The sequence below is a fragment of the Hetaerina americana genome, unplaced genomic scaffold (assembly GCF_022747635.1).
Source record: "Hetaerina americana unplaced genomic scaffold, ioHetAmer1.1.p SCAF_51, whole genome shotgun sequence".
NCBI lineage: Eukaryota > Metazoa > Arthropoda > Insecta > Odonata > Calopterygidae > Hetaerina > Hetaerina americana.
The window spans coordinates 1,144,217-1,158,436 of NW_027287107.1; the positions used below are offsets into that span (position 1 = coordinate 1,144,217).

General features: G+C 41.6%; 1 protein-coding gene across 1 annotated transcript in view; it reads left to right on the top strand.

Moving 5' to 3' along the window:
* LOC139694627 (patched domain-containing protein 3-like) overlaps positions 1 to 14,220 on the top strand; it is a 278,330-nt gene that overhangs the window by 225,238 nt on the left and 38,872 nt on the right. The window contains exon 4 of the mRNA XM_071593110.1: positions 5,926 to 6,135. Coding sequence (XP_071449211.1) covers positions 5,926 to 6,135 — 210 coding nt within the window. The remainder of the gene's footprint in view (positions 1 to 5,925; positions 6,136 to 14,220) is intronic.

Here is a 14,220-nt window from a genome sequence, read left to right on the forward strand (position 1 = left end):
GATCGAGATTAGACCGCTCTTGGTGGATGGCGGGAGCATTATTTAGTTGGCGCCCACCACGGAATGAACCTTGGTACACGTTGGTGTGCTATACTCACACTTCTAGGGGGTATCTCCATAGGTGTGGGAGTAAATTAATTCAAGCCCCATCCCTCCTCCTCTTCCCTCAAGTGGAAGCACGAGTACTCTCCGCACATCTCCTGGTATACATGTGATGTGAGACATCTATTCGAACTGACGGAATAGCATTATCCTGCTTGATTGCATAAAACTAAAGCGAAATTACTTGAACAAATCGCCTGCCGTTTCTGTTTTATTGCGTTGGGAAGAAGAAATGTAAATATTCAATCACTCCTCCCAGTCATAGTGTCAAAGTTTAGTGAATGATTTTTGCAACGACGAGGCAGGAAAGGCTCAAATTCCTCGACGCTCGAGTTTTTACACTCTTCGCTCTAAAAGTTCACATAATTGTTTGCTTAAATTTTTCTAAATTGATCTTTCTACTCTCAAAATTAAATCTCTCTCATTAATTAAATTCTGCGTCCCTAACTAGAAATAGTAGTACTTTCGAAAGGAAGTTTCTTTGTTTATTGGTGTCATTGGTCACCAAGCCTCCCTCCCTCCCTCTTGACTCCCTCTATTCAACTTTCCTACTGACGAATCTCTTTGTGCCTTAGCTTCTCTTCATTTTGTGTACGAAATGATGTAAGCATACTCTTTAAAAAGTAAAGTATGATCACTGCTTATGTAATCATTATGAAAAACGCTCGTAAGAAATCTCTCTTAACCCCGCATGTTTTAGAATCAAGAGGGTGAATTGCACATTATTAGGAAGCGAAATATGCATTGCAATAAACTTTTGTAATAAAGCCACCCTTTCACACCTTCGATGAGTCTGTCCTCCCCCGTCTTCCGTTCAAAACTATTCATCGACCAGAAGATCAGTTTAATAGGCTTGAGGACAGTTCACCCCTAAAATAGTCCTGTAGAATTTTGAATGCACGTATATTAGGGATAGGTGCAGGCAGGAAAGTCAGGCTTGTATTTTTGGTGGGGTTGTCTGAAGATGTCATGCGAGATTTTTGCCTGGTACCCTCTTTTAGTAGTTCAACGCTCTTCCCTGCGAAACAAACCCACCCCCACTCTTTTTTCCACCAGCAAATAAAGTGAAATCCAGGGTGCTAGAATGTAGTGAAGAAATACGCGCCCGAGCAAACAGCCCATCACTAAGTCTCCCCCGGCTTAATCAAGGCGGCGGTGCTGCTCTTCAGCCTAGCGATCACACTCAACATCCGGATGTACTATCCCGTCGTTGGATGTATTGCACCTCTCGCGTCCCTTTCGATGAGCGGCTGAGCGACCAATCACTCCACGAGTGGGGTCAGGCTGGTAATTCTCATCGGCCTTCGAACAGAGCCCCTCGGTCTGCCCAGGCTTCACCGCCTTCATGGGGGCAGGACGAACGGCGTCCTCCGCGCTCGTGGGGATGACTTCGTGGAGAGGGGAAAGAAGAGGGTTTCTCTGGGTCGTTGCACGAGTGTGTGTGACACGGGAATTTTGAAAGGTCGGAAATATCGCCCAATGAGATCATCGCGACGCATTTATCGAATGACCGCCGATATTAGAGGAAGAATTGTCGTCCCCGTGCGAGCCTTTGCATTGAGAACAGAGTCTGAGTCAAGCGTAGGTAACACTCGATGAAAACCATGGTAATCAACCAGGAGTTTGGTTTGACAGACGAAGGTTGAACTAGCCCTAAAACTGAGTCCCGCCGAGCGTGTGGAATCCGCACATTCAGGATAGGGGGCGCGCGGCAGTGTTCCTTGCCCTTAGCCGACTCTGCTTACACACTTCAGCTACTTTTTTGCATCCGGTTTTGCAGCGCCGCAGACAGAGCAGCCAATCAAGAAGCAGGTTGGCGCCGTAGGCTGCCGCGCTGCAGAAGTTTACAATCTCATAACTCTTGCGGTGCCGCAGCTGTGGCGGCGAGCGAAAACCGACGCTCTCCGTCTGTCATTTGTTCATCTCCCATCAAAATGCCAAGTGCACCTATCATCGCCGCCTTGTTGTCAGCCATCGCTACATCAGGTTTGAAAACGTGTTGTGACGGCGATGCTAAAACGGTTCGCAAGCCAATTTAATGTAGTTAACAAGATGTGAAATATGAAATATCGCCCAGCGTGAAGTGCGATACGATAAGCGCATATTTTTTACCGTGCTAATGAGACATCTATGGTGGTATAAGGATTGTTTTTGCTATCCCGATTCCTACATAAGGTTATTCGAGGCATATTCGAAAATAAGGGCCGTTTGGTCATCAAAAAGTATACATTCTTTTGAACATCGTTTTTATTTATGATTTTAGTTTCCTAAAAACCTATTTTACTTTTCTATATAATCGTCCTTTACTTCTAAGCAATCTTCGTAACGCTGCCTTTTTTATTACCTCAGCATAGAAGTTCGCCGCCTGGGAAATTGAACCAGTTGATCATGGCGGTCTTGGGTTCCGATTTTGAGCGAGGATTTTCGCGGGGATTGTTATCTGCATTCGCCGACAGGCAAACAACTACTGAACAAACAATTTTTATGGTTTCGGAAACAATAAATGCAAGCCGCTGCATGTTTTCTGTTGCGCCTATATTTAAATATAAGAAAACGGCCCTTACCTTTGGAATATGCCTCGTATGTGGAGAACACTTCGAGTGGAGTCCCGTCGGATGGGACGTTGAATTATGTGACCCCTTTTCGTCGTTCGTTAAAAGCAGTCTAATGCCGACGCTAGATTTCTATCCATCTTTCCCCATTTGCTGAACACGCTCTCTCCGCCAAATTACCCGTCTATCCCCTTATGAAGCAAATGATCTCACCTGTCGGCTGCCTTCTCTAATGACGAGTACTTCTGCCGCTATTAATTTTGGCAATTTGTCTTCTTTTCATTCGGATATTACCACTAAGGACCACAGCAAAAACTTTTAATTGTTTTCCGTTTCATTCTACGTGAAGATTTGGCATAATACGTAGCCATGGTAAAGCTCATCTCAACTAATTCCTTGACCTGTTGGCGTCAGTTATTCCATGATTTCGCGAGAAATGAAGTTGGACGCTGTACTATGAAGCATCGGATTTCATAAACGATGTGGAGCTATGAAACCTCTCCAGCAATAATAGGACTTCGGACTCAAAACATCCAGAAAATCCTCACTCTACAACGCATTTTCTTTCCCCGGAGAAATATTTGCGTATTTTCGTCGTGTACTCAAACCTCAAGAACTACCGTTCATCCGTCAGTATTTCGCTCACATATCACTATGTTTGAATCTGGGATGGAAGAAATTAATCAATGACGAACTTAAATGGGGCAAAGCAAATTCTAGGTAAAGTTGAAGCACCTGAACGTCCGTCTGCTATCGCTCGTTCATCAGAAGGCCTCGGCGTAGCGAGTTGAGTATGTGTGTGGTGAGTGGTATGGACCCACTAAATTGGGATACTCCCTCTGATGAACGAATCCAATTCAGCCGTAACGTACTCTTACCTGGATGCATTTTCCAATGGTAGTAATTAGATTTAGTTTCCTCGATGTATGATTTTCTGAGGAGGTTCTAAGTAATAGAGCGTGTAAACAATGTCCGAGGGCATTTTCAAATCTGAAGCTTTCTAATTCACTTTTTTCCGTTCCAACTTTATTCGATTAAACACGCAGACAGCGGACTTGACATTGATTTCATTCAAACATCAGGTCTATTATTTTGGAGAATCGAATTTGAATGCCATTCTGCACAGTAAAACTAGATTATCTCCGTATAAACTCTCTTAATTGTTATTGTGCTTCGCCTGCTCATCGAAATTGATGGATTCCTCTAGCATGCCTCCTGCATTTTACCTTTATCTTTGTTAATTGTGGAAAATACTTAATCCTTGCCTCATCAATTAGGTTCACATAGTGAAATAGAAGACTTAAATTATTCGATAAGCGTTCGGTAATATTCAGGATACCTTTAATCTAATTGCCTGCCCTCTTCATTATAATCAACTAGGTAATTAGAATCAGCAGCCTACGCTCTCGAAACATTTCAGAGAACAGAGCAGGAAATGCGAGGGTAGTTTGAAAAGTATTCGTAATCACCGCCAAATGTCAGTGCTGGCGCGACAAGTTTCCGGCGTAGTATTAGGTGATCTTTTATGAGCAAACGCATGACGCGTCAGTGTTCTGGGAAGAGATCTGTAATGCGGACGCCTCTCTGTTGTTGTTCCCGGGTAGTGATTTGTGAAGATTGAAGAAATTGAAATTCGATCAGTGATTAAATGCTTCATAAAGAAAGGCATAAAAGCGAAGAAAATTCATGCCGACTTTCAGGACACCGGGGGACTCTGTTCCTTCATATTCAACTGTTGCCATGTGAACAAACGAGTTTAAGTTTGGTCGGGACAGCTTAGATAATGATCCGCGTAGTGGTCGGCCACTACCCCAGAAAGTATTGCAGCTGAAATCGAAACTGCTGATTGCCGGAAATTGATCGCCGACCGAAAGCGCGTGAAATCGCTGAAGCTGTAGGGATGCCATCTGAATGGGCATATCACATTTTAACTGTGGAATTAGATTTCAGAAAATTATCTGCTATGCTGCCGCGGTTCTTGACGCAAGATCACAAACGTATCAGAATGGTAATTTCCAAGCAACGTTTGAGCCGTTTTAAGAGCAACCAACAAGATTCTTTGCGCCGGTTTGTGACCACAGATGAAACTTGGGTCCACTGCTTTACCCCAGAGATAAAAAAGGAGTCTAAGCAGTGGAGACATGTTGATTCATCACCACCTAAGAAAGCAAATGCAATACGGTCAGCTGGGAAGGTGATAGCTTCAGTTTTCTGGGATACGAAAGGAATTCTTCCGATAGATTATATTCCCACTGGTCAAGCAATTACTGGACAATACTACGCTAACCTCCTGGACCAACTACAGCAAAATATTCACAAAAAAGGCCAGGTTTGGCGAGAAAGAAAGTCATCTTTTACCAAGACAATGCACGCCCACAATTGTATGTACAAGTGTCACTGCCATGGCAAAATTACTTGAGCTAAGATACGAATTGTTGCCTCGCCCGACTTATTCGCCTGATTGGGCTCCATCAGATTTCCATCTCTTTCCCGAGCTCAAAAAATATCTTCGGTGGACAGAGATCCTCTTCAAGCAAATAACTAACAACCGAAGTAGATGGGTATTTTGCGGGCCTGAATGGAATCTAATTTTCGAGGCGTGATCAAGACATTGAAACATCGCTGGATCAAGTGCATTAGTGTGCAGGGAGACTAAATTAAAAAATAAAAAAGTTTCTCTGAGCTAAGTCGTTTATTTATTTTCCATTCCTATAACTTTTCAAATTACCCTCGTTCTTTTCATGAGCTCTGCTAGGAACAATGTGGAAATTCGTCCATTCCCGCGGGGATCAAATTTATGTGGCATGCTCGTGTAAGCATTAATTACCCAGCATACCGTAGCTGTTCCCTTTTCAAATTTAAGATGGCACATGCAATTCATTCACAATTTTAGTGGCATTATAAATCTTATAATTTTATATGCTCATCGATATTTTATATCTGAACCATGCGTATCACACACGTGCTTGGCAGCGCAATTGAAGATTCGTTACAAATGTGTTACAATAATGGTACCCACACCTTTGTGTTACCTAGATTACTTCACCCTTTCATAGTATTATTTACTTTTCGAGAAATTTAAATGGCATATGTTTTACTAAATACCTTACGAAAACACTTGCGTTAACCTCGATTTTATCCACATTATTTATTAATCTCTCCCATGTTTTCCATTTTCTAAATGTTCCTCCGTAAAGTATGGGCATGTTTATGGTTGATTTGATAATTTTTCCGCCACTAATTCATTTCTTCTTCTTTTATCTGCTTTCAGGTATTTGTCTTGGTTCCTCACTGACAACTGCACTCTCGATGAAAAGTCAATTCTTCAAGATATAGAGATGGCCGTACCGAGTGGGTCCTTCCAAAATGACTGCATTTTCCAATCAATCTTAAAGTTATGGCCTGGAGTAACACCGAAAGAGATTCTAAGCTACAAGGAAGAGGATATACTCAAAAAAGTCACCCAGAACATCAATTCGGGGTAAGATTGAATGGGTTAATTTCAATTCAGCTGGATCACGTCCATGCAATACATATAAATAGTTTGTTCAAAGATTAATGCAATTTAGAATAAAATGTATAGCACGAAGAGTATAGCTGATTTTAAAAATGAAACTTTTTAGCAATATTTGCACAGGTCGTTTCTCATTGATTGCCCCAACTAAAGTACTATCTAATCTAAAGCTAATCACGCTGAGCTAAATCTCACCTACACCCACGAATAACCTTAAAATTCGACCTTTGAGTCTATCGCAGGGAGCGTTACAACAATTGGTGAATTGAAACATGATATTTTGGGATAAAATTAATGGTTTAGTGAACAAGTAGAAAGAGTTTTATCTGTTGTTTCGTACTTATTGGATGATCCGAATGGCCCCCGGAAGAAAAGATTCGTTCCTCGTTTCGGTTGGTTTTGGTAGTTTATTTCCTTCTCTTTTTCGCTGCGGTATCGTATACTAATACAATACGATGCTAGAATCAGTCCATCGGCGTCAGCATTGTAGCCATACCAGTTATATGTTTTTAAAAAAAGTAAGCGATGCATATTATGTGTACCTTCAGCTTCCCCCATAGGTTTTTACTATGGAGTGTTGTATATTTTCAGCACAATTGATTTTGCCAAAGAGACTGCGGGAGATGCCGCAACAGTAACTTTAATATACATTTCAATGCAAAAATTTCTGAGACAAAAATCATTCGCCTTGGCAAGGCTTTTACACTCTGAAATTTTTACCATTGATTTTTGATGGATTAATAATTAATTTGAGGCATTCTAGTTCCCTGTTTAAAATTCTTGAAAAATAATATTTTCATTGAATTTTCCCATAAGAAGAGAATAAAAAACCATCTACCTTTTCACGCTGTATTTGAAATTAACCGACCTTGGTTTCGATGACTAGCGTCATTTTCAAAATGAGAGTGACAAATTTTCGAAACCATTTAAAATAATGCGTGAAATTTTTCAGTGGTTTATTCTATTATCATGGAAAATTAGCAGCTATCAAAAATACCATTAAAAGTAGTGTCTTAATTTCATATTTTTGGATATTGATACGTAAATTTTTCCTGAATTACCAAGAAATTTGGTTCTCAGCTGAAGCGTGATTGAACTAAGATGAATTATGAGATTTCGTTGGATAATTTAATGAGATTCGAATACATTATGATTCATTAATTTAGTTCGTTTTTAAACCAGAAAGTTTCAAATGATAAGTTATGGTGATGATCGCCTGGAAGGTGGATTGATAGAGAAAATTCTTCGAATTTTCCTTATTTTCAAATAAAATGTTCCTAAGATAAAAAACTACGACAATGATTCATATACTGAAGTCAAATCCAACGACAAAATATACAGCCAAATCGTCTCTTTCCTTCCTACCAAAGTAAACATCCGGATTTGCGCTTACAATTGGGTATAAAAGATGAATGGCATAGCTTTTGATCGAAAGGTAACGCTTGTACAGGAAACGGGGGTTCTGAGGCTAACGTCTCAAATATAATGTAAGTGCATGATCGATATATAGATTCTGTCCTCGAGGAAGTGGTTGAAGACGTAAGGCTTCTACCGTTGGAGCGCTAACCTTGCTCGCCCGTATTGGATTTGTCGGATAATTAATCCACATTTATTATTTGCTAAACTTTCTTGAAAAGGCAAGAGATAACTGAGGAAAAAATAAATAACTCCCAGAGCTATTCAGGAAAAATTGCCAAAGAAGTGGACACTTAAGTAGACGTCCTGTGAATAAGCAGGATGTGAAACCACAAACGACAACAAATTAGTCCAATATTTTTATTTTTTAATTCTTTCGTATTAGGACGGATAACTGGGGTGGATGAATTTTTTTCTGCTTTGCATTGAAATGGTTGACCTTTTGCCTTGGTTATGAATGCATAACAAGGCCATTAATTTAATTAAATAAAACTTCAACGAGTGATGCCAATTTTTGCAAAAGGTTCATTTCAGAACTCTGGTAGCTTATAAGGGGACGTTCATTCAACTACACACCGGCCCTAATACAAATTTGTCGACTAGTTTTACTCATCAATGCCTTTTCTCCATTCCTTCTTCCTCTTGTATTTATTTTCTTCGACGCCCTCACGTATCCTTAGGTTTGGACGGGCATGGAGGCTTTCCGCGAAGATATGATTTAATTCATATCTCATTTACCCTATATTCCCTCATTCTGAAGTTCGGCGCCTCATAAACTATTTCCCCGAACTTCCCTCTAAAGTTTTTTCACCCAGGACCAGAAGGTTTGATGAGTGGACTACTCTCTTGTTTTCGTGTAGAAAATCCTGAATAAAGAGGATGCGCATTCGGCTAGGACCTGCGAACAATTAGTGTTTTTCGTTTGGCTGGGATTATTCCACTGATATGCTTCCCGATTAGGTAGTCCTTAACCTGCATTTTTGCATTCATGTAACTAGGTTCTAATTCTACTGATACAATCAATGCCATGAAGCGTAGTGAAGTCGCATTTGAATGGTGGTTGAAAGACACACAATTTTACCGGTTGGAGAGTCATCCTGGACTCATAACGAGTGAAGATTTGAGTGTGAGAATACAAAATTACGTGTATGCCACCGGATGAAAGTGAACCGTCTGGTGGCGGCTGGCTGAACAGGCACGAAAATGGCCGAGATGAACCAGTACGAGAATTTCAGCTTGCTTAACCCGAGTTTTATAAACCCAAGATTGTGACCACCTTTCTCTAATCCAAATGCACGTCATTTGAAAGTGTGACAGCCGTGGACTCATGCGCAACTAACTCTCTGGCCACAGCATCCGATTAAGTATCGGATACACGCTGCACCAAAGGCATTACTAAATATGATAACACGTATCATAATCATCATTGAAAATAGTTTAGGGATTAGAGGAGGGTTTTTCGATGGTCCCCAACCATTTTTATTCATCTTCATGCAACTCTGAGCACCTCCTCTCAGTCAAACCTTTTGATGTGCCCTTCATTATTTCCTTCTTCAGTTTTTCATGCTATTAACCAATTTTCATGCCCTTCACAAAGCCTATTCTTATCTGTTCTCTTCCCCTAATTGCCGCAAATTCATCTCTATAATATCGCGATATTCAGCAACCATCCCACCACATCTCAAGATCACTTCCAACAAACTTTCATGTTTTTTTCGAATTCCTCCCAGCAACTTCCTCTCCTCCCCACTCCATTCAAACTTTGTACTTACATGTGAGAGTTCCTGTATGCCCATCTTATTTTCTCCATCTCCTCGCAGACTCACATCTCAAAAACTTCTTGCCCGCGTTCATCCTCTTTTCACAAGTGCCTGGTGTCTGAATCATACGTGCATCGCGCTGTGCTGGGCAGTATGCTAGCCTTAGTCTTTGCTCTACTTTAGTCTGCGTCTTTTTCGTGGCTTGCCCGTCATCATTGAAAATTCGAATCGATATTTATAAGTATCAGAACGTTCGTTATGACGGAACAATAAGGAAGAGAGACCATTTGTCGTCGCTCTTCGTAAGATGACATCCGGAATGGATTCTTAGAAACGCAGTCCCCTCACCTGCCTCTACCACATTAGAAATTCAATCCATCAAGGGATCTCGCTTCATGAATGATGGAAGGCAAACTTTGAGGGGCCTCTGATCAAGGCAAATGAAATCGTCAGCTGGTGTTGGGTGCGATGGGAAATGATTAGCCTAGGGTATATGCCGCGAAAGAAGGCGGAGGGGAGAGACGAGAAGACGGGGCTACCCACTCAACTCTTCTATTGGCTAACCTCTACGGGTCTTCAGAGTTATTCTCTTTAATGCCTGTCGTCACTTCTTCAACGTATCTCACCCGGGGCCTTGCTCTGTACCTCTCCCCGCTCCCTTTCCGTCCGATGGCACTCTATCAGGGCATGGTGTCACAAAATTATGAGAGATCTCAGTAGACTTTCATCTTCTCATATACTCCACAGACCGCCTTCAAGTTTGTTATCGATCTGTCCAATCTATCGTCATCATTCTATTTGTGTACCACATTCCCAATTCTTCTGGTCTTCACCCATCTGCTCTTCTTATTGTCCCAGCGTTGCTACCATAGTGGAGCGCGCTCCAGATACACATGCCCACGTCTTAATGAGGCGATTCATTACTTCTAGGGATGCGTTTCCGGTTGTCAGTGGACTTTTATTTTCGTTGATCGCCTTTTTTGTCTTGGCTATTCTAATAAGTATTTCTTTCTGCCACTGCTACTGATTCTGATTCGTGAATAACTATACTCCTCCAATTCCTTTACAGTGTTATTCGCCAGTTAAATATCCGGCTCACCTTTTTTTCTACCAGAAATTATAGTCTTTGTGTTTGTGTGCATATTAAGGTGGCACCTCCCCATTAACGTAACTTTGTTAACAAGGTCGTTATTCAAATTCCCTTTCCACTAGACTGCAACAGTTCTTTAGTCGGCGAAATGAAACCTACTAAAATTTTTTCTTCGATCAAGAATTAGTCAGCATTATATTTTGGAAATATACATACTATATCGTATAAAGTACACGTGTTGATGGTTTCTTGTCATCCGTATTTACGAGAGCTCAATATAATATATGTAAATCCCTTTGCGTCCGCTGCGGGGGGCAAGCCTCCGGGAAGGAGCGGCTCCGGATGCTTTGATTGATTGGTGGAGGGTGGTGGTCACAGGTGGGAATGTGGGGGAGGAGGGCGAGTTCCCCCCCTCCATGCGATCGCGTATATCTGTGTGTACTACTAGCTCCTCTCTCGGAAATCCAAACCTTAGGAGCATTAGCGAGGCAAAGAAAAACCTTCCATACCACGTCGAACGGAAGCGGGGTGCTGCGGCGAATGGAGGCGATTTACTCGCGAAAGGGGATATCGCGCGAAAGAAAAAGTGAACCCACACACTCCATGGGGTTTCGGGCGGCTTAGGGGGTCAGCGGCTGTGAGGGGAGGAGCTAAGGGTTTAGGGGCGTGACAGATCATCCAGCGTCGTTCTCTTTTCATGCGTGTCAGAATTCGTCGGTTATAGGGCCAATCAAAGAAGCGCACACTTAACAATGTTTTCCTCAGAAATCTGCTGCCTGTGAGTATCATTTTATTTTAAATATAGTAGTGATTCAAGCTAATCAAAGGTAATGACAGATTTATGTGTTTGAGTTGAAGATGAGTTTTGTTTTAATTTCTTGTTTAACCGTGAGTACATTGAGACCGACGACAGAGAAATTTTAAACCATAAACGCAAATACCTTATCTCGTCGAATTTTTGGCTACCTGCCGACAATGTTCTGCCTTGATGAAGTTGAAACTGAAAGATGGATTGAGCAGGAAATATCTTATGGGTCGTGGATATTTAAATTGAATACCACTTACGCACAACATATATCCAAGTATGCTGCCCACGCTAGTTCCTTCCTCATCGTCTCACATTCTCTACTCCCTCCCACTCCTGAATAAATCTCGCCCACAATGCCTATACTTTTCCTTCCTCTCCCCGTATTTCCTTTTTTCTGGTGTGGTGGCAGCGGGGTAACTAACGCTCTCGCCTTCCAAAGCAGGAGTCGTGGGTTCGATTCCCGCCTAGGCAGGCTTTCCTCCACCAAGGCATCAGGTGTTTGTGATTGCCTTTAATGTATGTGTATGTTTGTGTGTGTTAGGTGTAAGAAGGGACTATAAATTCTCAATCTCGCCCAAATGAAGTCATCAAATGAATAGATAAAATAAATAAATAATCACTCTCCTACCTCAGCGTTCAACGTCCCAATAACTCCAAAAAGCTTCCGCGACCACTATTCTGCTTTCGAAATTGGCCCAACTTCGTCATTCCTCATCTTTGCGCCTGTTTCCCCGTACACATCAAGCTCTTGGTCACTTACATTCCTCTTTCTCTTACTATCCAAAATATTTCCTCCATCCTTCTTCATTCCCTCATCTCAAAGACCTCCAAATATATGTTCGTTCTCTTTTCTGAAAAACCGGGTTTCAGCCCTATTACCACGCTCATCATCGAAGTCCCCTAGTTTACATTGACTTAAATATCCTTCCTCGGAGGCTCTGCTATTGACTCCCTCCCTTTATGCAAATAATTCTTTTATCAGCGTTATACTTTTTTTCGTGAGATCAGTGAATATTATTTCAAAGCATTGATAAAATCGAAAAAAATCTCTGGCCCATCGAATAAAAATATTTCGCCAACCAAAACTTCGAAAGTTGATCGAAAGCGACTGGGGACAGCGGTGATTCCTGGGGCAACATTTAACATAGCCCCCCCTCGATCCCCTAGTCATACGGCGCGAGGCCTGCTACCATAATTCCTCTCGAGGGGTCGCTGGCAGGGCGAAGTCCTTCGAGTTAGAAAAGGATTCTGGACCGTATTGACTGAACGGTAGAAGACACAGCGTCGAACCGGACGACCTGAAAGCATTTCCATTTCCAATTTTCCTTTCGACACTCGCAGCTTTAAATGCAGCCCATTCGTACAGTAAATTCTACAGGTTACTTCCCACCCGCATCTCCCAGGTCGTACATTTCAAATGGATTTCCTTGATAAAGGTGTGGTCATGGGATGCATGCATGTACGTGGCGATACCGAAGTTTCCATTGGTAGCTTGGTAGCTACTCAGATTTTGCGTTGTCGGGTTTCGTACAATTAAATATTACTTGCTAATATATCTATATGATGGCATGATATTCCATTAGGTAGAGCGCTAGATTATTGACCGATGGGCATGGGAACGATGCCAGGTAACGCCTCTGAGCAGCACCCTCAGCTTCACCAACGAGTATGATTTTTCGGCTACCAGATCTTTCTGGAAAATCACAGGCGGCACAGGGAAAGGAACTCGCCCCCGTAACCTGATCTGTGGACCTATTAACCTTAGGATTGATTACTGCGGTCTTTATACATCTACATGCATGCTATCATGTGGTTAAACACGGTAGTGCGTGGCAGTGTGTGTTCGGGCGAAAACTAGTTGTGAAGATTTTGTGTACAATATTTATGGAAAGCACCGTTGTACAAAGTAATTAAGTTGTTTTTAAATTTATAATAAGACAGGTTTTGTTTTCCAAACGCGAAAATATATTTTTCAATCACTTGCGTATAAATGAATCAGTTCTCCCAGGGACCTAACGGTCAGGGCTCTTCGGACAGAAAATTCTGAAGAGGACTCGAACTCGCAACCTTTATGTCGGTGGGTGATTGTTCAATCCAAGAGACATTCGTTCGGTTGAATATATGTACTAGCAGTGAAATCATACTTTTTATAAGTGAATTAGCTTTTTGTAGCATTGTCTAAAAATGGAATGTATTGTGGTAGATATCGGGAACTCTATAAAACGGATACCTTGGTTTGTCTTGCGTAAAGTGAAGCTGGGTGGCCCGAACCATAGGATAAAACATAGACGATGAGCTTGTATCCTATCCTTTCGTTGTCTCAGTTCAATTTTGCCCCCGAGGAACCAGATACAGAATTGAGACCACGTTTGGGTGTACGACCGTTAATGAGACTTGACCAAGGTCCTTTTGGTATTCTCTTCCGATCCTGAGTTCATTTTAATTTTTCCGGTACTTATTGAAGCAACTGTCTTCTTTTTTCATCATTCTATTAATTTGGATGGTGGCTTTTTATATATTGCCAACCTCTTTAAAAAATTCTCTGGAAAGAAAAGTTTGCCGTGATGTGAAATGTGCTTCGTAAAATATTCTCTGAATATATCATATGGCTGCTGCCTGGGTACCAGACACCTCATCATTAGGGTTAAAGTGGATACGAAAATCGCTCACCGTAATTTTAAAACATTTTCTTTGACAATACCATATCCTTAAAATATTCAGGAAACCTATTCTCTTTCTTAATAATCTCCTTTCCCTTGCCTTTCTCCATTTTATCGCCGTTAACTTTTGATTGGCCTCGTTTGCTCGTACTTTCGATATTGCTCGCTGGGTTGCTTTTGCGCCCTTCCAATTCACTTTATATTTTGGTATGCCTTTCTGTGTTAGGATTTTGTTTATATTAAATCCTCTTAGGCTGTACGTTTATGTGTTTTACTGTCGTTTTATACCCGTCCTTGGGCACTTCAGTTGTGGCCAGT